The sequence below is a fragment of the Moschus berezovskii genome, chromosome 6, assembly GCF_049115385.1.
Source record: "Moschus berezovskii isolate FMDL1 chromosome 6, NW_MosBer_1.0, whole genome shotgun sequence".
Taxonomy (NCBI): domain Eukaryota; kingdom Metazoa; phylum Chordata; class Mammalia; order Artiodactyla; family Moschidae; genus Moschus; species Moschus berezovskii.
This window is the reverse complement of record NC_142465.1, coordinates 14,119,468-14,147,066: the sequence shown is the minus strand read 5'-3', so window position 1 is coordinate 14,147,066 and position 27,599 is coordinate 14,119,468. Positions and strand designations below refer to the sequence as shown.

The 27,599-nt window shown below is 39.5% G+C and overlaps 1 protein-coding gene across 2 annotated transcripts in view; it reads left to right on the top strand.

Moving 5' to 3' along the window:
- Positions 1-27,343, top strand: part of LIN7A (lin-7 cell polarity scaffold A) — a 161,352-nt gene extending 134,009 nt beyond the window's left edge. For both annotated transcript variants that reach the window (XM_055395772.2, XM_088836827.1), the window contains 2 exons: positions 14,276-14,494; positions 20,949-27,343. In XM_055395772.2, coding sequence (XP_055251747.1) covers positions 14,276-14,494 — 219 coding nt within the window. In that variant the 3' untranslated portion in view covers positions 20,949-27,343. The remainder of the gene's footprint in view (positions 1-14,275; positions 14,495-20,948) is intronic.
- Positions 27,344-27,599: the final 256 nt, after the last annotated feature.

Below are 27,599 nucleotides of genomic sequence, written 5' to 3'. Positions count from 1 at the left end.
ATACAGCCTTGACATACTCCTTTCTGTATTTGGAACCAGTCTGTTTTTCAATGTCCAGTTCTAACTGTTGCTTCCTGATCTACATACAAGTTTCTCAAGAGGCAGGTCAGGTGGTCTGGTATTCCCATCTCTTTCAGAATTTTCCACAGTTTGTGGTGATTCATATAGTCAAAGGCTTTGGCATAGTCAATAAAGCAGAAATAAATGTTTTTCTGGAACTTTCTTTCTTTTTCGATAATCCACCGGATGTTGGCAACTTGATCTCTGGTGCCTCTGCCTTTTCTGAAACCAGCTTGAACATCTGGAAGTTCACACATTGCTGAAGCCTGGCTTGGAGAATTTTGACCATTACTTTGCTAGCATGTGAGATGAGTGCAGTTGTGCAGTAGTTTGAGCATTCTTTGGCATTGCCTTTCTTTGGGATTGGAATGAAGACTGATCTTTTCCAGTCCTGTGGCCACTGCTGAGTTTTCCAAATTTGCTGGCATATTGAATGCGGCACTTTCACAGCATCATCTTTTAGGATTTGAAATAGCTCAACTGGGATTCCATCGCCTCCACTAGCTTTGTTTGTAGTGATGCTTCCTAAGGCCCACTCGACTTCACATTCCAGGATGTCTGGCTCTAGGTGAGTAATCATACCATCATGATCATTTCTGGGTCTTGTAGATCTCTTTTGTATAGTTCTTCTGTGTATTCTTGCCACCTCTTCTTAATATCTTCTGCTTCTGTTAGGTCCATACCGTTTCTGTCCTTTATTGTGCCCATCTTTGCATGAAATGTTCCCTTGGTATGTATCTCATTTTCTTAAAGAGATCTCTAGTCTTTCCCATTCTATTATTTTCCTGTTTCTTTGCACTGATGACTGAAGAAGGTTTTCTTATCTCTCCTTGCTATTCTTTGGAACTTTGCATTCAAATGAGTTTATCTTTCCTTTTCTCCTTTGCTTTTTGCTTCTCTTCTTTTCACAGCTATTTTAAGGCCCCCTCAGACAGCCATTTGCCTTTTTCCATTTCTTTTTCTTGGGGAGGGTCTTGTTCACTGCCTGCTGTACAGTTCGTCATGTCCATAGTCATGTCCATAGTTCTTCAGGCCTTCTGTATATCAGATCTAATCCCTTGAATCTATTTTTCACTTCCACTGTATAATTGTAAGGGATTTGATTTAGATCATACCTGAATGGTCTAGTGGTGTTCCCTACTTTCTTCAATTTAAGTCTGAATTTGGCAACAAGGAGTTCATGACTTGAGCCACACTCAGCTTCCAGTCTTGTTTTTGCTGACTGTGTAAAGCTTCTCCATCTTTGGCTGAAAACAATATAATCAATCTGATTTCGGTATTGACCATCTGGTGATGTTATGTGTAGAGTCTTCTCTTGTGTTGTTGGAAGAGGGTGTTTGCTATGACCAGTGTGTTCTCTTGGCAAAAGTCTATTAGCCTTTATTCATTCTGTACTTCAAGTCAAGTTTTCCTGTTTTTCCAGGTGTTTCTTGACTTTCTACTTTTGCATTCCAGTCCTCTATAATGAAAAGGACTTGCTGGAGTGTCCAGGAGTCTCCAACAGAAGAGTGGGTCAGTGGTGGCTTACTGCAGGGTTGGGGGCAGTGAGTGTAGCAGTACATGCATGTGATCTTTGTAAGGAGGTAGCCATTATCTGTATTATCTCCAGCATAGTTTGGCCCAGGTAAATAGCAGGGAGGGAACACAGACTACCCATCAACATAAACTTGGATTAAAGATTTACTGAGCATGGCCCTGCCCATCAGAACAAGAGCCAGTTTCCCCCTCAGTCAGTCTCTCCCATCAGGAAGGTTCCATAAGCCTCTTATCCTCTCCATGAGAGGGCAAACAGACTGAAACCCACAGTCACAGAACACTAACCTATCTGATCACATGGACCACATCTTTGTCTAACTCAGTGAAACTATGAGCCATGCCGTGTAGGGCCACCCAAGATGGATGGGTCATGGTGGAGAGGTCTGACAGAATGTGGTCCACTGGAGAAGGGAATGGCAAACCACTTCAGTATTCTTGCCTTGAGAACCCCATGAACAGTATGAAAAGGCAAAAAGATAGGACAGTGAAAGATGAACTCCACAGTTCAGTAGGTACCCAATTTGCTACTGGAGATCAGTAGATAAATAACTCTAGAAAGAATGAAGAGACAAGAGCCAAAGAAAGAACACCATCCAATTGTGGATATGACTGGTGACAGAAGCAAAGTCCGAAGCTGTAAAGAGCAATATTGTATGGGAACCTGGAATGTTAGGTCCACCGATCAAGGTAAATTGGAAGCTGTCAAACAAGAGATGGCAGGAGTGAACGTCGACATTTTAGGAATCAGCAAACTAAAATGGACTGGAATGGGTGAATTTAACTCAGATGACCATTATATCCACTACTGTGAGCAAGAATCCCTTAGAAGAAATTTAGTAGCCATCATAGTCAACAAAAGAGTCTGAAATGCAGTACTTGGATGCAATCTCAATGACAGGGTGATCTCTCTGTTCATTTCCAAGGCAAACCATTCAATATCACAGTAATTCAGGTCTATGCCCTGACCAGTAATGCTGAAGAAGCTGAAGTTGACAGTTCAATGAAGACCTACAGACCTTCTAGAACTAACATCCTAAAAAAAAGATACCAAACCAGACCTGGAAGCAAATACTGAGAGTCAGCAGTTTTGATGTTCCTACTTCTGAATATTTGCAAAAGGCTCTGCTTGGGGTTTGGGGTGGATTTAGTGTCCGAGTGTCATGACTAGGGAGAGTGTAGGTGGGCAGATCATGTATTTTGGAAGCACAAATCAGTATGAATCATGATTGGTAGGGTTCCTTGTAATCTTGACTTCCCACATGAAGCCTACCACTCAAAAATTAACAGACTGATTTAAAGATCTCATTTTCTGGGAATATTTTTCCACACAGCTTTGTTCTGGTTTCACATCTCTAGTGTTCACATTTATACTCTTAAAGATGGTTTGTATGTGCATGTATGTATATGTGTGCATGTGTGTGTGCTCAGTCATCTCTGACTCCTTGCGACCCTGTGGACTGTACCCCCTCAGGCTCCTCTTTCCGTGGAATTTCCAAGCAAGGATACTGTAGTTGGTTACCATTTTCTGCTCCAGGGGATCTTCCCGACCCAGGGATTGAACCTGTGTCTCCTCAGTCTCTTGATTGGGAGGTAGATTCTTTAGCACTGAGACACCTGGGAAGCCATATATATGTTTTGTTGTTGTTCAGTCGCTCAGTCGTGTCCAACTCTTTGTGACCCCGTGGACTGCAGCACGCCAGACTTCCCTGTTCTTCACCATCTCCCAAAGTTTACTCAAACTCGTGTCCATTGAGTCAGTAATGCCATCCAACCATCTCATCCTCTGTCATTCCCTTCTCCCACCTTCAATCTTTACCAGCATCAGGGTCTTTTCTAGTGAGTCAGCTCTTCGCATCAGGTGGCCATATTATTGGAGCTTCAGCATTAGTCCTTCCAATGAATATTCAGGATTTCCTTTAGGATTGACTGATTTGATCTCCATGCAGTCCAAGGGACTTTCATGTGTGCTCCAGCACCACAGTTTGAAAGCATTAATTCTTTGGTATTTAGACTTCTTTATGGTCCACGTCTCACATCCATACATGACTCCTGGAAAACCCATAGCTTGGACTGTACACAACTTTGTTGACAAAGTGATGTCACTGCTTTTTAGTATGCTGAGAAGGCAATGGCAAGCCTCTCCAGTACTCTTGCCTGGAGAATCCCAGGGACGGGGGAGCCTGGTGGGCTTCTGTCTATGGGGTCACACAGAGTTGGACGCGACTGAAGTGACTTATGTATGGATGTGAGAGTTGGACTGTGAAGAAAGCTGATCGCCGAAGAATCGATGCTTTTGAACTGTGGTGTTGGAGAAGACTCTTGAGAGTCCCTTATACTGCAAGGAGATCCAACCAGTCCATTCTAAAGGAGATCAATCCTGGATGTTCATTGGAGGGACTGATGCTAAAGCTGAAACTGCAATACTTTGGCCACTTCATGCAGCGAGTTGACTCACTGGAAAAGACTCTGATGCTGGGAAAGGTTGGGGGCGGGAGGAGAAGGGGACGACGGAGAATGAGATGGCTGGATGGCATCACCGACTCTGTGGACATGAGTTTGAGTGTACTCCGGGAGTTGGTGATAGACAGGGAGGCCTGGCGTGCTATGATTCATGGGGTCGCGGAGAGTTGGACACGACTGAGCGACTGAACTGAACTGAACTGAACTGAAGTGACTTAGCAGCAGCAGCAGATAATATAAAAGAAACTTCTACCTATTCCAAAGGCAAATTGTATTTTGTTACTGCTTGTAACTGCTTGTCCTTGAATGCCTGAAGCCCTCCAGTGACATGATCACACAGGAAACAGTTCAGCAAAGAGCCAGTGTTTGCTGGGCCCTTTTGAAGTGCCAGGCTCTCTCCCAGGTGCTTTGTGTATATTAAATACAGTGATTCTATAAAGTAGATACTCTCTGATACCTGTTTTACAGATGAGAAAATTGAGACTCAGGGATGCTAAGCAGTTTGTCTGAGCTCACAAAGCTGCTATGTGAAGAAGTTCAAATTCAAACCTATGCGGTACTGGCTCCTTAGCTTAATAGGAAATATATATGTGTGTATGTATGACTTATTCATCGACTAAGTATTTACTGAGCACACAGTAGATGCTGCACAGAGATAAATAAGACTCATCCTGCTCTCGGACGGTCTGGTGTCGGCAGAATGATTGTAAACTGATCAGTGACAGTGCGCTGACACAGATATCAGCATTTAGGCAGGAACAAAGCACTATGGAAGACAATTAGCATATTGTTTCCAAAGGAGAAATGTAGTACTGTTTACACCTGCCACTTTTCTTCAGAAAAAAAAAGAATACATTTAGAGAGGATATTAACCTATTTGAGAAAAGGAGAGGATCAGAGAATCATAAAGGTTGTTTTTTTTTTTCCCCTGAATATATCCTGTAATTTGTGTGGGGATAGTCTGTTCTTAATTAAACATCCAATCAATATGCCTTTTTTTAATGACCAAAAATACTGACTAGAGGCAAAAATACTACACCAAGGCAATATTGTAAGATTCCCCTCACCGACCCAGGTCTCTCTCCTGGAGTAACATAGTAAAGGAACTGTTAAAGAGGACGTGAACTGTTCGAGGTGGTTGTAGTCAAGGGCACCATGTCTAAACACTAATCTTCACATCAGTGACTGGCTGGCTGTGTCAGAGTTTCATGCTGTTGCATGTTCTAGGTCATACTGCGGCAGATCTTGATATGGCAAATCTAGGATACAACCTAGGTCTCTGTATTTTATAAGTGCTTAAATTGATTTCTGTGTACATTCAAGTTCAAAAACAACTGATCTGAAAGTACCCATGAAAAGGAGAGCCACTGAGACAATATTTACTTTCTATTATCTTCTTCAAGGTTATGGATTAGTCAGTAAGAGTCTCGTCTCTGGAAACAGATCTCAGTTACGTTCCATCTGTTTCACTGACTAGTTGGGGACCTGGGACAAATTTCTTAGGCTCTGTATTGCCTTTCTTGTAGTGTTATTATAAGGATTAGATATAATGCACACAAAGCAGCTAGCAGTGCCTCACACTGAATAAGTGCTCACTGAATGTTAGAATACACACTCACACACACACACACAGAGGCTCACACACACATACCCATGTTTATTATGTATAAATGATCATTTCAGTTCAAATGAAAGAATTTTCCACAATTACCTTTGTAGGAAAGAAGTGCGTCTGTCTTTGGCTATAGAGGGCCTTTTTTTTTTTTTTTAAACATGTGTTCCCCATCTTGAACACCCCTCCCACCTCCCTCCCCATCCCATCCCTCTGGTTCATCCCAGTACACCAGCCCCGAGCATCCTGTATCATGCACTGAACCTGAACTGGCGATTCGTTTCACACATGATAATATACATGTTTCAATGCCATTCTCCCAAATCATCCCACCCTCACCCTCTCCCACAGAGTCCAAAAGACTGTTCTATACATCTGTGTCTCTTTTGCTGTCTCGTATACAGGGTTATTGTTACCATCTTTCTAAATTCCATATATATGCGTTAGTGTACTGTTTGGTGTTTTTCTTTCTGGCTTACTTCACTCTGTATAATAGGCTCCAGTTTCATCCACCTCATTAGAACTGATTCAAATGTATTCTTTTTAATGGTTGAGTAATACTCCAGTGTGTATATGTATCAAAGCTTTCTTATCCATTCGTCTGCAGATGGACATCTAGGTTGCTTCCATGTCCTGGCTATTATAAACAGTGTTGCAATGAACATTGGAGTACATGTGTCTCTTTCAATTCTGGTTTCCTCGGTGTATATGCCCAGGAGTGTGATTGCTGGGTCGTATGGCAGTTCTATTTCCAGTTTTTTAAGGAATCTCCACACTGTTCTCCATAGTGGCTGTACTAGTTTGCATTCCCACCAACAGTGTAAGAGGGTTCCCTTTTCTCCATACCCTCTCCAGCATTTATTGCTTGTAAACTTTTGGATAGCAGCCATTCTGACTGGCGTGAAATGGTACCTCATTGTGGTTTTGATTTGCATTTCTCTGATTATGAGTGATGTTGAGCATCTTTTCATGTGTTTGTTAGCCATCTGTATGTCTTCTTTGGAGAAATGTCTGTAATGTTGAGAACTATAATCCTCTAATAGTGAGCATGTAGTTTCATAGTGCTTCTTCACCAGCCAGTTTATATGCTTTAGAGCTAGGAGTTGACACATCTTATACTCGTCATTAATTCCTATCCTTCACATCCTGTAAAAACTAGCCCACCACAACCTAAATTAGTTCATCTTGAAAAGCAGAATGAGATTGTTAAAAGAGCTGTCATCAAAGATAATGAGTTCTAATCCAGCATTGCAACTAAAAAATTTATAAAATGGACCAGGTCACAGCCACTCTTAAGTCTGTATTTTCATATGTATTAAGATGCAAGGAGACAAATGAGGTGGTTTCTAAGGGCCTTTACAGCTAGAAGGTTCTGAGTTTCTGAGATGCTTAATTGTACTCAAATATCATAACCCAATATCCTTGATATCATTTCTTTCTTGATGACATCATTTGGCCTTTACTCCAAAAGAGTGGCTGATGTATTTAGGAGCCTAAGCATCAACTTGGCTCTAGATATTCCTCCAGTAACTGAGAGGTGTAGCCAGCTCGTGGTTATCCAGCAAAGTGTTAAACAGCTTATCAGCAAGCTGGGTCAGGATTGTGTTCACGTAATCCTCACAGAGAAAGAATTCAGTGGAGTCCTGGGTGCTGCTCATTTGGCAGTTGATTGTGCTCAGATAATGAGGTCCCTTTCCAGGCAGGCATCTCTTCCACTGGAGGTCTGAGATCAAAATTTAGCAGCTAGTTTCTCTATAGCAGGGAAGAGAGAGTACCTATCATGAGCAAGTATGCAATGTAATCCAAAACTCCCGCTTTTTAAGATTCTTAATCAGCCAGGACACTGAGGGTACCAAGAAATAGCAGCCATTTTGACAACTCACAATGTGTGGAAATAAAAACTAGTGAAAAATTGGAACACGACCATGTTGAAAAGTTGGTTCATTCACCATCTACTGATTTGTTAAAGTTCCATCAGATTAACTTTAAAGCTTTCCAGAGCTTTCTACTACTGCATGAGATTACTAATGAAATAAGTATGCATCTCATTACTTACTGAGCTAATTTTTCTCACATTCCTGAATGAAAATATATTCCTTTATATATTAACATTATAGAAGATCCAGTTCTTAAGCCGTTGGAAATGGTAATAGAACCATTTGCACTCTCCTTTTCGTACTGATTCCTACGTGTGCTTTCTAAATCGTCAGCAAGGGAAAGGAGTATTCTCAAGATGGGAATGTCGTCCCTCCTTGCGCACTTCGATTTGTTGAAGGCCCGTGTCCAGCCTAGGTGCTTCTGTGGGGTAGGTAATATTGTGGGGGGCTTTTCTCTTTTTGGACCACTTCTCTTTGGTCTGAATGTTTCCTGGATACCGAGTTTACCCCATGCCTTCCTCACCACCCCTCACCTTCATGACATACACCTTTTATCAGATGTCTGTTGAAAAGCCATGTTAACTTAATCCATTCTAATGACTTCCTCAGATTGCAGTAGGTACAACAGAACCATTAAAGCAAGAGGATGAAATCTAAAATTGCAAAATTTGTTTTAGAAAGTTTGGAAAGCTCTTATGGAAAGTATGCAATTTCCGGTTTTTTAATGAAGGAGGGGATTCCACTTTAAAATCAGAAGTTTTCCTGAAGTGAAGTGAAGTGAAGTGAAGTCGCTCAGTCGTGTCCGACTCTTTGCAACCCCATGAACTGTAGCCCACCAGGCTGCTCCGCCCATGGGATTCTCCAGGCAAGAATACTGGATTGGGTTGCCATTTCCTTCTCCAGGGGATCTTCCCGACCCAGGGATCAAACCCAGGTCTCCCGCATTGCAGGCAGACGCTTTAACCTCTGAGCCACCAGGGAAACCCCCTCAAATCACATAAGGGCCACATTTTCATCCTATGTGAAAAGCTAGTGCTACAAGTTTTCAGTGACTTCTCAAACTGGGCTAATTTTTATAAAGGACAATTCCTGAATCAGAAGGGTGTGTGTGTGTGTGTGTGTGTGTGTGTGTGTGTGTGTGTGTATCTGTATGTGTGTGTGTATAATATATCTGTGATAGACAGCTTAACTGTTTTACAAATAAACTAGCATATTTCAAAATGTTTTAAATATTTAGCTTGAAATAAGGCTTAGTTTCATTAAGCGTGAGAAAGAGACTAAGTCAAAAGTAGGAATAAACGATAAACAGTCAGGGCTAGGGAAACCTATTGACGGGTGTTTGTTCATCACCATGTGTATCCTAACAGAGCAGATAGCTTGACCTTTTTAAATCCATGGAACTGGAACTCCATAGAAAAGTTGTCTGCTTTTTTGTTCTTACTTTAAAAGGGAAAGAAAGGAGAGAAAACTGCCTTATTCTTATTAAGTTATACTGATGGACTGAAAGCACTTCAGGGATAAATTATAGATTAAGAAGACAAACATATGCCCTCAAAAATATGAATAAAGTAGACAAAGCCAGGGGAAAAGGAGAGACACCCAGAACAGTCTTCTAGGTACAGATTTTCTGAAAACAATTTAAACAACAAAGTTAACAAGTGTTTGAAATGATACATTCTACAAAGATGCTTGTATTTCTTCAAGTCTCTGGTTTCTACCTCTTGGTTTCTATCATACTGCTTAATCATGTAATATATATTATTTTTAACATAGCATTTTTAGTAGTGGAAATGTTGAAGTGTGACACTCTGACTAGATCCCATGTGGATTCTGTGCCCGGAAAGCAGTGAAAGGTACATTCAGACCAAGAGACCCATTAACTCTGCTGAGCCCCCCAAAATCAGAGTCACTATCTGAGCCAAAGATAGAGCATTGAGACAAAAAAAAATTCTGGATTCAAAGAATGCTGGAGTCTACTTTTTATCAGTTGCTAAGTGTGTGGTGGAGAGCAGGTGGCACTAGTGGTAAAGAAGCTGCCTGCCAGTCCCCATGCAGGAGATGGAAGAAACGTGGTTTGGTCCCTGGGTGGGGAAGATCCCCTGGAGAAGGAAATGGCAACCCTCTCCAGTATTCTTGCCTGGAAAATCTTTGGACAGAGGAGCTTGGCAGGCTACAGTCCTTGGGATCGCAGAGTCAGACATGACTGAAGTGACTTAGTATGCAATCATGCACGCATGGTGAACAGGGCTGAGGGTGAGTGAGGTAGCCTTGCCAGTTCTGCAGGGTGGAGAATGAAACCCAAGCCGTAGTTCTTTCAGCCATCCACTGTGGTGAGAGGCTGATGGCTCCATGTATTAATCTCACAGCCCTCCTGGGGCAACTCTAAACTGTAGGCAGAGTGCCTACTCAGGGATAACTTTGGCCACCTCATGCGAAGAGTTGACTCATTGGAAAGGACTCCGATGCTGGGAGGGATTGGGGGCGGGAGGAGAAGGGGACGACAGAGAATGAGATGGCTGGATGGCATCACCGACTCTGTGGACATGAGTTTGAGTGAACTCCGGGAGTTGGTGATGGACAGGGAGGCCTGGCGTGCTGTGATTCATGGGGTCGCGGAGAGTCAGACACGACTGAGCGACTGAACTGAACTGAACTGAACTGAAAGGTCTGACCTAGAATTTCCAACCTTATTAAATAAAAGCAAATAGGACAAAAGCCAAAAAGAAGTCTGGAGACTAATCATCTGGCATAGAAAACAGGTGAACCATTGTTATTAAAACATAGAACTTGTTAGTTTTAATATTGAAAAAGAAATTAGGGAAGGGTATGAACAAGCAAATCATCCAGTTTTCCTTTTAAAATGGAATTCCATACATTAACTGTTCACCTTGGGGCAAATTACAAAGAAATTTCAAGTACACTGAAAGAGAATTTATACTGTACAAAGTTGTCAAAGTTTTCCCCTGTGCATGTTCTTCCAAAGAACGTAGCAGAGTATAACTAGTGAAATAAATGCTCAATAAACATCTGTTGAGTGACCAAGTCAGTGACTGAGTGAATAGTTAAATGAATAAATTAATCAATGAATAAGGCTATTTCCCTAGGCTTCAGCCACAGATAAAAATTCACTCTGCTCAACAGCTATTTATAGCCTCCTGCTCTCTAGTTAGTCCAGACTTGGCAAAGGAGTGGTTATATAAGTTGCCTTCAGGGCTCTCCACAGTCATTTCTTAAGTCCTTTAGTATCTGCCTGGCTCTCAGACAGATGACTGGAGGCTACTGATGACATTGTTTAATTCAAAGCTTTTTTTTTTTTCTCAGTCCACGTCCACCTTGCTGAAGCAAATGATAGAATGGAACACAATTTCTTAAATCTTCAAATATGTATGATAGTTGTAATTATGAATCTCAAGATATAACTTGTGTGCTTAAAATGAAAATTATGTTTTGGTAACCCAATGTAATATTCATTTGAGTCTCCCTTCTGCTTGGGTTGTGAAAATGTAATCTAAACAAAGTTTGGGGTGGCCTTTTCTGCCACGTGAGTGCCATTCTTCAGTGTTCTGGCAGTATGTAAGCCTGTCTTGATCCCTATCTGTCACATCACACACATTTCTTTGAGCTTTACCTGGGAAACAAGTCAAAAAAGGCCTTTGCACTTTGATCCTATAAAATAGAGGTTATGTCATCTGCCTGGAGGTCAGCTGAGAGGAAAGGACCGTCTCCTCCTCTCAGGGTTCTATGATGTCTGATTATAATTTTCTTCTGTTTTATTTCTCCCTCATCACTTGTGGCTTAGTCGGTAAAGAATCTGCCTGCAATGCAGGAGACTCAGGTTCGATTCCTGAGTCGGGAAGATCCCCTGAAGAAGGAAATGGCAATCTACTCCAGTATTCTTGCTTGGAAAATCCCATGGACAGAGGAGCCTGGCAGGCTATAGTTCCATGGGGTCACAAGAGTCGGACACAACTTAGTGACTAAACCATCAATCCCAACCTAGAGATACTTTCGAAGCTCTGGGAGAAGCCTCTTGGTGTTTACTTCTAGTAAACTTCCTTACCCCAACTGTTATCTATGCCATTATGTTCAAAAGAGTATTTTGAGATTCAAAAGCTAAGAATTAATTTTTGTTTTGTTTTGTGACATATCTGTCTTATAGCTATGTGTGTATGTCTGATTTAATCCTTAGTACATTTCTCTAAAGTAAAATTCTTTATCTATAAAGGGTTTTATCCATTGCATAACAACAGTGTCAAGCAGAAAAACTGTACTAGTTTTTGTCACAGTATTACCAGTGTATGAGTACCTTTTCCCTACATCCTTGTCAATACACCATATTTTAAAATACATCTTCACCATTTTAAAATTAAAAACAAAATATTTTTTCATCTGCATGTGTTTGATTATAAGGGAGGTTGGCATTTTTTTCATAGGTTTATTGGCCATTTTTAAAAATTATTATTTGTCCTAGAGCTCACTTGCCCATTTTGCTTAGATCTTTATTGACTTGTAAGAGTTCTTCCATTGGTTCATTAAAAAACCAAGAGAATTCCAGAAAAACATCTACTTCTGCTTTATTGACTATGCCAAAGCCTTTGACTATGTGGATCACAACAATTGTGAAAAATTTTTAAAGCAGTGGAAATACCAAACCATCTTGCCTGCTTCCTCAGAAATCTGTACGCACGTCAAGAAGCAACACTTAGAATCAGACATGGAACAACGAATTGGTTCCAAATTGGGGAAGAAGTACATCAAGGCTTTATATTGTCACCTATTTATTTAACTTACATGCAGAGTACATCATGCGAAATGCGGGGCTGGATGAAGCACAAGCTGGAATCAAGATTGCCGGGAGAAATATCAATAACCTCAGATATGCAGATGACACCACCCTTATGGCAGAAAGCAAAAGAGGAACTAAAGAGCCTCTTGATGAAAGTGAAAGAGGAGAGTGAAAAAGCTGGCTTAAAACTCAACATTCAAAAAACTAAGATCCTAGCATCTGGTCACATCACTTCATGACAAATGAATGGGGAAACAGTGGAAACAGTGACAGACTTTATTTTGGGGGGCTCCAAAATCACTGCAGATGGTGACTGCAGCCATGAAATTAAAAGGTACTTGCTCCTTGGAAGAAAAGCTATGACCAACCTAGACAGTATATTAAAAAGCAAAGACATTACTTTGCCGACAATGATCCATCTAGTCAAAGGTATGTTTTTTCCAGTAGTCATGTATGGACATGAGAGTTGGACCATAAAGAAAGCTGTGCACTGAAAAACTGATGCTTTTGAACTGTGGTGTTGGAGAAGACTCTTGAGAGTCCCTTGGACTGCAAGGAGATCCAACCAGTCAATTCTAAAGGAAATCAGTCCTGAATATTCATTGGAAGGACTGATGCTGAAGCTGAAACTCCAATACTTTGGCCACCTCATGCGAAGAGCTGACTCACTGGAAAAGACCCCTATGCTGGGAGGGATTGGGGGCAGGATGAGATGGTTGGATGGCATCACCGACTCGATGGACATGAGTTTGGGTAAACTCCGGGAGTTGGTGATGGACAGGGTGGCCTGGCGTGCTGTGATTCATGGGGTCACAAAGAGTCGGACATGACTGAGCGACTGAACGGAACTGAACTGAACTGATAGTGTGTGAGACATAGAAATTTACATTTTTTTAAAAAAACTTTTTTATATTGAAATGTAGCCAGTTAAAAATGTGGTAATTTCAGGTGCACAGCAGACACAGGCGTACATGTACACGTATCCATTCTCCCCCAGACTCCTCTCCCATCCAGGCTGCCACATAACTGAGCAGAGTTCTCTGTGCTGTGCAATAGGTCCTTGTTGGTTATCCATTTAAAATATAGCACTGTGCACATGTTGATCTTAAACTCCCTAACTATCCCTTCCTCCCACAAGTCCCCCTGGTAACCATAAGTTTGTTCTCTTCAGTCTAAAAACTTTCAATTTTAAATCTGATTTTGTGGGGGTGTCTTTTTTGGTATTTTTACTTAAGAATTACTTTTACATTGCAAGATGATGAACACTGACCTATGCTTTATTTTAGTTGTTTCATGGTTTTATTTTTACATTTACATTGTTAGTCACGCTGCTATATGTAGCATAGACTGTGAGAGTGGAATCCCCATTCTTTTGTATCATTTAATTATTATCTGTTCCAGCATCATTATTTAACAATCCTTTGTTCCTTTATTCTGAATTTCACATTTATCATGTAACATATGTTTTATGCGGTGGATACGCTTCCAGATTCTGTCTTGCTCTCCTCTTACTACATCAATAAGACACTACTTTAAGCATTGTAGATTCTCTTTAAGTGCTAATACCAGATAGGAATTCTTTTTCGTTATCTCCCTTCATCATTCCTTTTAAACTTTTCCCAAGGTTTCTGGACCAGTGCAATTACTCTGCCAGGTGAAATTTAGAAATGCTGTTCTAAATGTTAGTGTTATCTTGTAGGTCTTCGTTATTTCTCCTCCTCCTATCTTGAACCTCCATTCCATCCATCCTGTATCCTAGTGCAGGTAACCTGCTCGTGGTTCAACTACAAATGCACTAAATGATCACACTGATGGCCATAAATCTGCCATACCTTCTTTAAATTTCCAGTTGTTAGAGGTTGTACTGTAATACTAATTTTGTATTTAGCTCTAGAGAAAAGAACATGGAAGCTCTCCCCTTACGAGATATCACTGTCGTTTCAGAGTGTGGAAGGAGAGCACCATGAAAAAGCCGTAGAGCTGCTTAAGGCCGCTAAGGACAGCGTCAAGCTGGTGGTGCGGTACACCCCGAAAGTCCTGGAAGAAATGGAGGCTCGCTTTGAAAAGCTGCGGACAGCCCGGCGTCGGCAGCAGCAGCAGTTGCTCATTCAGCAGCAGCAACAGCAGCAGCAGCAACAAACACAGCAAAACCACATGTCATAGGTAAGAGGTGCCCTCTACACAAGGAAAGTCCCACACACATAGGTTTGGTTTTTCAAAAAGTGCAGTTTCTTAGACAGCTGGAACGTAATCATTAGATTTAATAATCCAAACAAAATCAATCAAAAAAAAAAAACAGTGACCTCAGAAAATGTTAACGAGACAATTGCATATTTTATGTTTCATTTAGCCAAATTCCCTGGAAATGTACGCTATTTTGAAAAAATTCTATACTTCAGGAGGGCCAGGTACAGACTATCTGATGCCTTTGTGCAGATTACAGAACTGCAGGCATCTGTGCAGACGCACATCCTCTGGCACACGGCTTCATGACAAGAGTGTGGGCTGCATTCCAGCCCTGCTTACCTCCCTGGCCGGTTGCCTTTGCACAGTGTACAAACTAAACAGCCATACAGTGCTAACCCTGGGAAGATCCCCTTTACAATACTGAAACCATTTACTAGAAAACTGCTCCACTGAAGAGGACGAAACAGAGACCTGCCAGTGTTCATGCTCTGAGAGTCTGGAACTCTCTTTGGGCCTTCACTTAAAATGTGTCTCAGGTATACCTGTCTTTCTAAATTCCACTTTGTGACAAGGGTAGGTCAGGTTTTGCTTCATGTTTTTAGAAAAATTCAAAAAAAAAAAAAGAGAGAGAAAATTCAGGAAAAATTGTTAAGGGTAAGAATCACCATCTCTGAAGTGCCTGCTGTGTGCTGGGTGCGTCTCACGTGTTATCCCTAATCCTCAAAACACCCTGCACAGCAAGTATCAGTAAAACACCATTTTTTAGATGAATGATATGAAGCTGCGATAGTTTCAATGGATTCCCCACAGCCACACTTACAAGTTGCAAGGAATTATTTCTCCTTCTTACTCTGCCAAGTAATTCATCTGCCAACATTAGGAATTCTGGAGTTGCATACATTTTTCCTTGCTATCCTTTGGAAGAGACAGTTTGAAGCTTTGATACCTCTATACTACAATGTCTGCAAAAGTGTATTTAAAATGAGGTTCAAACATCCTTGGGAAGATGACAGTGGGTAATGGTGGTTTGAAGCCATTCAGTATCAGGTTACTATTTGCGCAACGAGAAACACTGGATATGAGACGACATTTTCAATTTTTGTGACAGTCATGAAAAGAAGCTACATGAGGAAGTTAAATAGAGTATGGGACTTGTTCTCAGAGGGTCCTGGGAACTCAACTATCTTTCTTTTATAACCTGCTAGTTTTATTACAGATACCATACTTTGGTATCTTTGTCTGAAATTACAGTCCATTCCAAAAACTACATTTATTCAACAATAAATATCTATTTGTTACTGGGAAGGGCCAGGCACTATTAACTGGGCTTTGGAAACAGCATGAGCAAAGCACAGTCCTTGCTATCCAGGTGCTTACATTATGGTTGGAGGGGATAGTTAATTAACAAGTAGGTAAAAAATATCCTATTGAGACCAGTACTTGGTAGAATCAAAATAGTGTGTTTTAATAGAGATGGCTTTCTGGGAGGTGATCAGGCAAGACCTCTCCAAGGAGGTGACACTGACGCTGAGGTTGAATGACAAGGAGAAGCCAGGAAGCAGGCATCAGAGGAGAAGGAAATAGGCCAGTGCACTAGCTCTGTGGCAGATATGAGGCTATTTGATGTTTGAGGAATAGAAAGAAAGCAGAGGTAGTGAGGCGATAAGAGTGAGGAGGATGGTGAGACGGACAGAGGCCAGGTCACAGAGAGCTTTACAAACCACTGAGGGATGCTGGACTTCATTGCAGTGGAAACCACTGAAGGTTCTTAAGCAAAAGAGTGACATGATTTATGTGTTAAAAGAGATCACTCTGGGTGCTCTAGGGAGAATAGATTATTTCAGGATAAGAGTAAAATTAGAGACCAGTTAGGATAGTGTTATATAATAGGCAAGAGATATGGTGGTTTGGACTGGGGTGGTGGAATGATTTGGATGCATACAGACAAGTCATTTTTTCCATATCCTCCTTCTCTCTAATCCATTTCAAACACAAAGGTACTGAACATTTGTACTTCCAGAATCCTTTCAAATGTCTTTTTGCTAATAATAGCAATTCACTATTCTTCAGTCAAACATTGGCATTCTTTTCCTGAACTCATTTTTTCTTTCATTCTCAATAATATAGACTTGTAGCAATTCTCCTAACTGTTTTACTGCACTGGCCCTTAGTAAAATTGTTTAAAAGTGTTCTGAAAGAAGTATGTGCCATTCAGACTTCTAAGATCTTACTAAAAGCTTCCTCTTATGCTCATTTAGTCATCTTTGGAAGTCTGCAACTTGGCCATAAATATTGATGGACCATTTCTCTGTTCCATATCAGTGTTCATGAAATCACTTGAGAATTTCCTACTGTCTCATTATCAAAGACTAACGGTTTTAATAAAAAGCATTTAAAACCATGTTTTTTGTTACACCGGATAGGGTAAAGTTCTATTTAAGTGAACGTGTAGTTTATATTTATGCCTGCCAAGATAGCACTTGCAATACATGATATAATGGCCCCTTGAGATGAAACTAGTGACCATTTCAAGTACAAGCAAAGTACAACTAAGTCATATCATCCATGGATTTTATGGTGGATTCAGTCAAAGAGACTTACATTAGCTCTTATTCAACTTTTAATTAATTAGATTTTTGGGGATTAAATGGGATTTGTTACACTTGCTAACTCATACTATGGTTGCTTTTGAGAAGAGATCTGAAACTATTTACTTTGAATAGATTGCTAATTTTTTTTTAATTTTGACAAGTCAAGCAAAAACCAGGTAAAGCAAAATTACTTGTCAGATACTATCTTATTTTTATCACATGAAATATAATTTCTATTCTATAAATTAGAAGTAGTATTTTTATATGAGATAGTAGAAGTTATGAAATAACTGGCAATGGTCAGTGGTGCGCACAGATGGAAAATAGGTTTAATGCAAGTAGTGTGTGGACAATGTGTCTTATGCCTGCTTTTAATTTTAAATTCCCCTGAAGTGCATCTCAATTGTCTTTTCCGTAACTTCCATCTTTGTTTATCTGGAAGAATAGATTGCATTTTCTAAAATGTAGTATGATCACTTTATAATTATATTATAGAAACCTATGAATATAGAATTTTTAAAAAAAATACTACAACCACTTTTTTGAGAAACAGTATTATATTTCTTTAAGCATTAATTTTTTTAATTGAAGTGTGGATGACCTTGATTATTAGTTTCAAGCAAACAACATAGTGATTTAACATTTATAATACGTTACAAATTGATCATCACAATAACTCCAGTTACCACCCGTCACCGTACAGAGTTATTAGAGTACTGTTGACTGTGTTTCCTATGCTGTACATTATATCCCATGATTTGTTTATTTTATAACTGGAAGTTTGTTCCTGTTAATCTCCTTCACCTATTTTGTCTTCCATCCCATAAGCATCTCATTTTTAAAAGAGTGACTCTATGTAAATCCGTATTTCACTCAGATTCTCAGATTTCCAAAGAATAAAAGTGACAAGAACAGAGAAATTCTTTTTTGAGATGTCAACATTCCGAGGAAGTCAAGACCAAAAGCTTGTTTAATTTCTCTGACCTTCTGTTGGCAGATCCAGAGTGCATTTACATTCAAATACAGGCTGCATCTTAGCAAATCTGTTAATACACAGCAGCTGACCACTGCCAGTAGCCTCACTGACTCTCTCCTCCTGCTCTTCAGGTCCCCACTTCTCTTACTGTATCCACTACATCCTGTTCTGTACCTTCCTCTGCCACAGTCACGGGCCTGTGGTCTGATCCTGGGAACCACTGCCAGAACTTCTAGCCCACTTATTGAGGGGTCCCAGAGGATGACTCTGATAAAAAACTGAATTTAAAGAACGCAAACTCATCAAGCAGAAAAGTGAACCAGAAAATAATCATAATGCTGGATAAAATTTGTTAAGGAATCAGGGTACACCAAGAACTTTTCTGAATGTTTCATATATGTAAAATTACTTAACCCTTACAATAATCCTTTGAGTATTAGGTACTATTTTAAATTTCATTTTAAAGAAAGAAACTGAGTCATGTAGGATGTTTTTAAAGTCTGCTGATTTCACAGCTAGGAAGTTGTAGGGCCGTGATTCAAACTCAGGGATGTGGGCTACAAAGCCTCTTTCTCTTCACAACGGTGCTGCTCTGCCTCTTTATTCAGTGGCACCTGCCCTTACGTGTCCACCCCTCATCCCAGACATGCTTGCATGGGCTTCCCAGGAATTCAGTCTCACACTGCGCCAAGCTGGCATTAACCCTCACCAACTGCCTCTAAAACAGTGCCTTATGCTTCAAAGTACTTCATCATCACAGGTCTGTAAGTTTCCTATTGCTGCCCCCCAAATTACTACAGATTTAATGGCTTAAAACAGGGGTCCTCAACCCTTGGGCCGTGGACCAGTACTGGTCCATGGCCTGTTAGGAACCAGGCCACACAGCAGGAGGTGAGCAGTTCGGTGAGGAAGGGAAGCTTCATCTGCTGCTCCGTATAGCTCCCCATCATGCACATCACCACCTGAACCATTCCCCACCCCCATGTGTAGAAAAGCCGTCTTCCGTGAAACTGGTTCCTGGTGCCAAAAATGTTGGGGACCACTGGCTTTAAAGAATACACATTCGTTTTCTAGCAGTATTATAAGACAGAAGCCCAGGACAGTCTCACTGGGCTTTCAGAGACTCCAGGGAAGATTCATTTCCTTGCCTTTTCCAGTTTCTAGGGGCTGCCTTCACTCTTTACCTCCTGGTTCCATTCCCCATCCTCCAAACCAGCAGTGCTGTGAGGACAGCAGAGTCCTCACATTGCACCCACTCTAACCTCTGCTTCCTCCATCACCTCCCCCTCCCTGACTCTTTCTTCTCTCACTTTCTTCCACTTCTAATTATAAGGTATGGACCCACCTTGACAGTTCAGGACACTCTCCCTATTTTAACATCAACTGTCTAGCAACCTTACTTCCATCTACAACTTTAATTTCCCTCTACCATGGAATCTTAACACATTCACAGGTTCTGGGGATTTGAACATCTACATATTTCAGAGGTCATTATTCTGCCTACTATAATGACTCATTCAAAAATTGGAAAGCAATTTGATCAATAAAATTTAAACTGTGTGGGAAAGGCTTTTTTTTTTTTAAAGAATCATTAATCTGTTCAATTATAAATCAGGGGAATGAGGGAAATAGAGAACACTTTGTGCTGGTGGTTCTTGCCAGTGGGTATTTCAGTAATGCACCCTTCGGAGGCCCAGTGTTCTCTCAGCTGCTGGCATATCCCATGGGCTTACTTCCCCTCTGGGTAGATGAAGAGACCCAAGCCTCTTACTCAAATTCACCTGCTGAGTCCCATTCCCTTGGGACATGTAACTCTACGATAAGTTAAGTAATTAAAAACTCAATCATTTGGTAGCTCTGTCACTTGGAAGCTAAGGGACTTGGAGGAAGTTATTCAATGTAAGATTCATTAAAATAGCCTCTTATGGAAATTAAATAAGAAAAAATATGCAAAACTTAAAATATGTGGCAATTGATGGGCACTCAATAGTAACAGTAGTAGTGTTGGTATAATAGTCACAATAATAATGACAGATATTTTTGAAATATCTTGTTAAGTTATTCCTGAAGAATTACAGGGTCCTCATGCTCGACTTTCAGTTCCACTCTGTAGGCCCAGGGTGCTTTTAGGCATTTATCTAGAAGGCTTCGAGCTGGAGAGTGCTGATGCAGAGGACGCAGATTGCAAACCTACACCCAGCACACACTTTCACATCAACCCGACCAATTCCTTATTTTTTTTTATATCCACAGCTTTAAAAACAAAGATTGAGACCACTGTTGTTTCTAAAAGAAATGACTCCATCACAGTAGGAAAGTGACAGGTCTGGGGGAGTGTTTGGAGAGGCTGTTCCCCCAGGTCTGACCACCTGGGGCATCTGCCTACTCTGCTCTAGTCTGTGTCAGGCTGACCTCGTGGGAGAAGAAGCAGGCCTACTGGCTGCATCACAGCCTTCTGGTAGAATTGGCCTGTCAGAGAGAGGCTGTGCTTGCATGTACCTCAGCAGGGGTGCCACTCAGAGTCATAACATATAAAGCTTAGCTCTCCTTTGCCTTCGTGAAGAAAAACAGTCATCTGGAATTGAGAGGAAAAAATGTTTTACTTTTGAGATGTTTCCAAACTGATTTCTTAAAAAATTTAATCTTAGGGAATAACTGTGTCTTTTCCATCCTCATTTGATAATTAACTTCCTTTGCAAACATCAATTTTTTTTTGCCTGTGGAAGACTGCATGAATGATAGTGCCTAAAATAATCCTCGCTGTTCTCATAAAGCAGGTGCTCCTTTGATATTTTTAGCATATTGTAGTTGACAAATGAATACTAATCACTGATTTCTCTTCACTCTCCCTCCACCCTTTCAGGTCCTTGAAGCTCCTTGATCAAACACTCGATAGTCACAAATTTGAAACCGTGCTTCAGAATCCCAGCACATAGTAAAGGAAAAGACAACACTGATAATTATATCTGTCAAGAAACTGTGAACACGTGGTGTATAAATTATTTACCAAGACAACTCGACACCTTCTTTCTCTGGGGCCGAACCCCGCCGCTCATGTGCTCTTTCCGCACACCGACCTTCCATTCACTGCAGTGAGAACTCTCAGTGTGTGAAGGGTGAGGTTTTCCAGTCTGCAGACGGAAACAGTACAAGAAGAATAAAGTCTGTGACTTTCACATAAATCACCAAGGCCAAGGTTAAGTGAATCTTGGGTCTGTAGCTTTTCCAGAGATTAACAAATCCCTTGTTAGGCTATAGTTCACACTGCACCAGTTCAAGGTTGTGGCTACTTAAAAGAAATCTGCACATTGCCCCTCACCTAGGCCTATTCTGCCTCTGTAATGCTGAGTTGTCTGAATGCGAATTCCAGTTAACTGCAAATTCAACCTCTGTTCCCTCCTGAAAATGGCAAGTTATTATACTACATTTATACTCTATTCAGGTTCCAGAATCAATTGGCTTTTTATTTTCCATTTCCATGAATTTTATTATGCATTAATTGTGAGGCAGTTTCAACCCAACTTTTAGTTCATTAGAAGCAAGGATAAAGAACTCTAGTACTGTTTTTTTTTTAATTTAAGTTTTGTATCTATTCTTATTAGTTCTAACAGAATATAATGTTTATTTATTCCACAAAGTAAATATTATCAGAGTATATTTGCTACAAAATTAGGTCTTTTCTTACCAAGTGTTATGAATCTGGCAAGAGAATACAAACAAGGATGAACTGATCCTTGTATAATATTTATATATAACCCTTCTCTATTTTTTGTTAACTTTGTATTTTTTACTGATAAACTGAAGAAATCTCAACTCTTTTTTACCTACACTGATGTTCTGTCATAGAAGTTTATTTGATATTTTAAAGTCTAGGGATTTCCAAAACTAAATTATAGATGTGCATATATATGCAGAAATACATCATACAAAATCTAGATCAGTTTGCTCAAATATAAAATGGATATTTTTGGCAATATAAGATCAAAAGTATAATTCCTTTTCAAATTAGGCATATAGAAACCATTGATATTAATATTGTGTGTGAAAAGTTACTGCTGCTTCCAGGGTGAAAATATACCTACTTTATTACATATGTTCATGTAGGTAAATGGACAGTGAGACATCATCTTTCAGAAAGTATCATATACTGGAAAATTTTCTGTTAGAGGCACCTATATTGATCATAACTTTTAACTTGTGAATCTAGGCACATAAGTCTGATTTTACTTTATGGCATTAGCAGGAAGCAGTAATTATTTGGGCACTTAAATACCTTAGCCACACACATGTACCTGAAGAAAGAATAAATGTCCAGTTGATACATTCTAGAGAGATCATTAAAACTGAGGGAAATATTTGAATATTCCCTTTTCTCAAATGCAGCCATTGACTCCCCAAGAGACAATGAATTACACATTTCAGATAGTCCCCCAAATTAGAAATTTAAGAAGCTCAGTTTAGGAACTGTTTTCTTGAAAATAAAACCAATTGGAACCACCACACATGTTTCATTTTGCCCTTTCAGGTGGTCATTACAGTCAGTACCAAATTCTCCTATTCTTCCTAGTCCATCACTCAGCAGAGGACAGACAGTAAGGAAACCAGGAGGTGAGCCTATTTCAGCAGTGTCCTGCCATGGTAACAGATTCCCATCCCTGCACACATATCATTTTTTACTAGAGAGAATGGAGCTGGCGGGGGAGGGTGGGTCGCAAGGGTGAGGACCCTGAATGTTATGTAAAATAGAGATAAGCATGACTAAAGGGAATGAATGGAGGATATGTGAGTAGTAGTCAGTTTGAAAGAGGTAGTTCTCATTTTTATAAGAAAAATTTATTAAAACATATATTTTAGTTATCATTTAACAGAAAAATATTAAAGTTATTCAGGCTATGCCACATACTCTTATAAAGGGAAATCATTGTACCCTTATAATGAGGAAATGGTCATTTCAACACATCTCAGTACATTGTATAAATTTGGAGCTTAAGGTATATTTTCATTTAGCTGTAAGTGGTTGGTTAATATTAAATTATCATGTGTTTTCACATCAGCATAAATATTGTCATGGTGTTACAGAAGCAACCATCAAATGAGCAGATAACTTACATTGGTGTTTTTAGAAGTCTTTGTATTTTATTCTTTATTTGCATAATATTAAGTGCTAATAAATGTATGCCAAGCCGTCTAAGTGAAGGGGCAGTCCATCACACCTAAGGCATCTAAGGGCAGATTACACATGTCACATTGGTTCTGCTTACAAATGACCAGCCAAATGGCCAGTTTTCTTTAGTAAAATCTAGTTGTTGAAATGTAAGCCTTCCTGTGAAGTTTACATCAAAAGTAGCCATCCGTAAGACTTAGAGAGGTCACTTGTGGTTCCCTAAAGGTTCGCTGAAGCCAGAGGGAAAAGGGGAAAAATTACTACAACTTTTATTAATGTCTTTTATTATTACTGATCACATTAGAGCCACTGAGATGTCCAAAATCATATCAAAATAAAGACATAGGTTGCTCCTGTATGAAGCTCAAACTTTAATATCATAAACAAATGAGATACTAAAAGGGTGAAAATTTTTTGTAACTACTCATCAGTAATCCTAGTGAAATCTAGTGCTTTCCCTTGACATGGTTGTTAGCCAGATTTTTCTAAACTCTTTCCTGCTATGATTTTTGAAGGCAAAATACACAGAGCATAGTTCAGTAAAAGAATCCTCAAACCCTTTCATTGAAGCATTTACATTTTGATTCTGTTGCTATTTGAAATAGAACATCCACAGGGAGATAATGGGCTTAAATTACAATTGACTTTGGAAAGAATAACAGATTTTGTGCTTCCTCAATCATGTAATCAATAGGGAATTCTCTAGTTTTGTGAACTAACACTATCTTTTAAGACAATGCTGAGATCTAAGTGCAAAATCTATCATTCAGGAGCTTTTTAAGAATTCAAGGCTGTCTCTAAGGAACTTCGCTAGAGATGGATTACACCAATTTACAAATGCAGTTTTCAACCGTGACAAATCAAAGTGATCTGATCTCAGTTCATTTTACTAAGCTGTGCCCATAGGACTCTGAGATATTGAGTTATTTTGTCTACATTATTTTTAACATCTATCGGTATTTGTGGATGTGTGAATAATGTCTGAATTTCTCACCTTTTGGCTAGTTTGGGTTTATCATGAACACAGCTTTTTAGTAAGACCAGCTTTCATAGCATCATGAAGTAGAAATCAATGTTCTCAAGATTCAGGGAGACCAACATAAGAGAAAATCTCCCAAAACGTGGAGGTAGTCTTGCCCATCTCACCCCTCTCTAGATTATAAAATCTCTGAGAAAGGGCTGTGACTGCCTTGTGGACTGCTGTCTCCTAGCATCTGGAAAAATGCCCAGCACAATAGAGGCACTCAGTTAATACTTATTGAATGAATAAACAATTACATAAATGAATGAGTTTTACCTCCTGATAATTTGAAAAAATTCACCAATTTATTTTATACTGATGGGCATTATAATTTCTGAATTACATAATTAGAACCAGAATTGACTCTTCATATTTTTTAGATATATGAATTTGAAATCAATTACTTAAAAGGGTTCAAGTGTTTGAGAACACTTAGATAGGCATGTTTGCATATTCAGTTTTTACAATGAATAAAACTCAGCCTTTCTTGTTATTTATGAAAGCTCCCTGAGTTATGATCCATACATGGAACTCCATTTATAAACTTTGTAAAATATAATATTTTAATTTTTAAAAAATAAAATTTAAATTATCAAGCATATTATTAATAATATGTCCTTCAATGTTCATTAACAACTTTTCTCTAAGGCAATTCATTATGATTAGAGACACCATCTCTAAATCTCCTGCTTTCAAAAAAATCACTTTTCCTTTTTCATTTGATCCTTAGAATATATCTGAGCTAAAGATTAATCACATAGCAATTAAGACTTTTCCATGTGTTTATTCACCTAACAAACATTTATTGTGTACCTACTATGTGCTAGGTTTTGGATGTAAAATGGCAAACAAGACAGATACAGCCCCCCCTTAGAGTTTGCTGTGAGGAACTCAACACTAGCTCCAGCAGTTAACTAGAGTTTACCATCTCATGGGTCCTTCTTCACAGCTGATAGGAGAAATGAAATCCCTTATGCCATGGAAAGCATAAAAGGCTCTCTGCACATATTTATGTAAGCTTGCTTTTCTAAAATACCACAGAAATATGCTGCTCAAGGAATCCAAAACCATAGTTAGATGCCAGTGAGGTAGGTAATAACTTACTCATAACTGACACATAGCTCTTACTAAGTTCTTTGCTCAGGACATTCATAGACTATATCACTGGATCCCTTCAACAACTCTCTAGTAGGTTCCATTTTATCGACAAGAAAACTGAAGCACAGGTGTGTGACCTGTCCAGGATCACACAGCAGATGGAACTGGGATTTGAGCCCACACAGTGTAACACAAGAGCTCATATGTCTTCGCGTTTTCTGTGGCTTGGGGGGTACCATTACATTAAAATAAACGTGTCACTGTATATAAAAAGTACTTTGAAATTGTAGTATACAAAGAGATATTAGTAAAGTGTGATCAGCAGACCACGTCAGTGGCAGAAACAGAGTGGGAACTCAATCTTACGTTGCAGCTTACTCTCATGAAGAATATATCAAGCCAGGGAAATGGGTAAACATACAGATTCAGACAATCTCTGACATGTGATAGATACTGCAATGACTTTTCCGAATTATTTATTGTTAGCCACTGTGTCTATTTGGTGCTACAAAAAAACCTGAAAGAAACAAAATCCCTTGCTATAAGGGCTTATAATAAATACACAGTGTGGAGATGAGCCAAGGATATTTCACATTTAGGGGAACGATTGGGCGATAGTAGTACTATTTTCTCACCATTGCATGTGGTTGTGTCTTTCTAACTGTTTTCATTATTTTCCTGAAAAAGCTGCAAAATTGTGCAGTGGTTCAACCTGACCAAAGTGGTATTATGCTGCTGGGAAGTAAAAGTACTAGATACCAGATTGGAAGTACTGTCTTCATTATCAAATTTAAATTCTTCTAAAGCATGAATATAGAGGGATTTTTAAATGTTCCAGACACCTGATTATTTGGATGTTAAGTTTTTCATGTTTCTCCTTTCCAGACCACACTGTGAGATCATGCTACTGAGGGGTCAGGTTCTAAAACCAATGTGAAAGGCAAAGATTGGGATTGGGCTAACATTATTACCACAATCATGTAGATCAGTGTCCGTACTTCTAGAGGTGAGCGAGAACTGACGCCTTTGGGAACAGTAAAATCACAGCTCCCGTCTCAGTCATCAACCAAGAGGAATCATGTTCATTATTTAAATTTGTTCTCTCTTTGGCCCCTCCCAGTTAAATGAGCACGTGATGCAACTTAAATGCTGGTTCCTATTTGTGGAAGCAAGGAGTCTTCTTATGAAGATTTTTTATTATCTCATTCTTTCCTGCTACCAACTAATTACTCCTTTGAATAGTTATAATTTTGGAAAGTTTAACTTCACGTGTAATACAATACTAAAGCCATACTTTATTTCTACTTCTCTCGACACCTTTATTTTTACTGGAGATACTGCTATTCTCTGTACAGATTTACTGATCTTTCTTATTTGTCATTTTTTTTCTTTTTCTTATTTGTCATTCACATCAGTTCTTAGATTCTTTAGATTTTTACTTTGGAAAAGTCTCCAACTGTCTTATCTTACACATTTTTTAATATTCCTATCTGTGAAAAGAAGCAGTACTTCTTAGGACTTTTGTGAGCTTTAAACTGTTTTCCCAATTAGCATGTATACCCATATATATTTCTCTATATCTTGATGCTTGATTACTCCCCCTGCATTTATTCCTTTGCTCAAAATCCTCCAAGGGGTCCCTCAAAAATAAAAAAATGTAACATTTCTACTCAAGACTCTTTAAACCAAAATGCTAACATGATGATGGAAAAGAACCTTATAGTGTCCTCCCCTCACAAAGGCAAAACATAGAACACGAAATGTGATGGTATGGAAATCTGGTACACGGCCTATGAAATACCATTATGGGGTTCTAGGACACTGAAAAATATCACAAGGTTTTCTTCAGGATGAAATCAAATGCAATGAGAGACTACTGGTGTTCTGTGGCGAAGATACAGGACTATATTAGATTATGACCTAACCATTCCAAACTATCTGCTTGTGGTGGTGATGGCAGTGTGTGTGAGAGAGAGAGAGCATGCAGGGTTAGGCTAAGATGCTAACATCAGTTCAGTTGCTAAGTCACGTCTGACTTTCTTCAACCCTATGGACTGTAGCAAGGCAGGCTTCACAGTGTTCTCCAGGCAAGAATACTGGAGTGGGTTGCCATTTCCTTCTCCAGGGGATCTTCCTGGATCAAGGGTAAAAGCCATGTCTCATGCATTGGCACGCTGATTCTTTACCACTGAGCCACTAAGGAAGCCCTATTTTTTTTTTTTTTTTTGAAA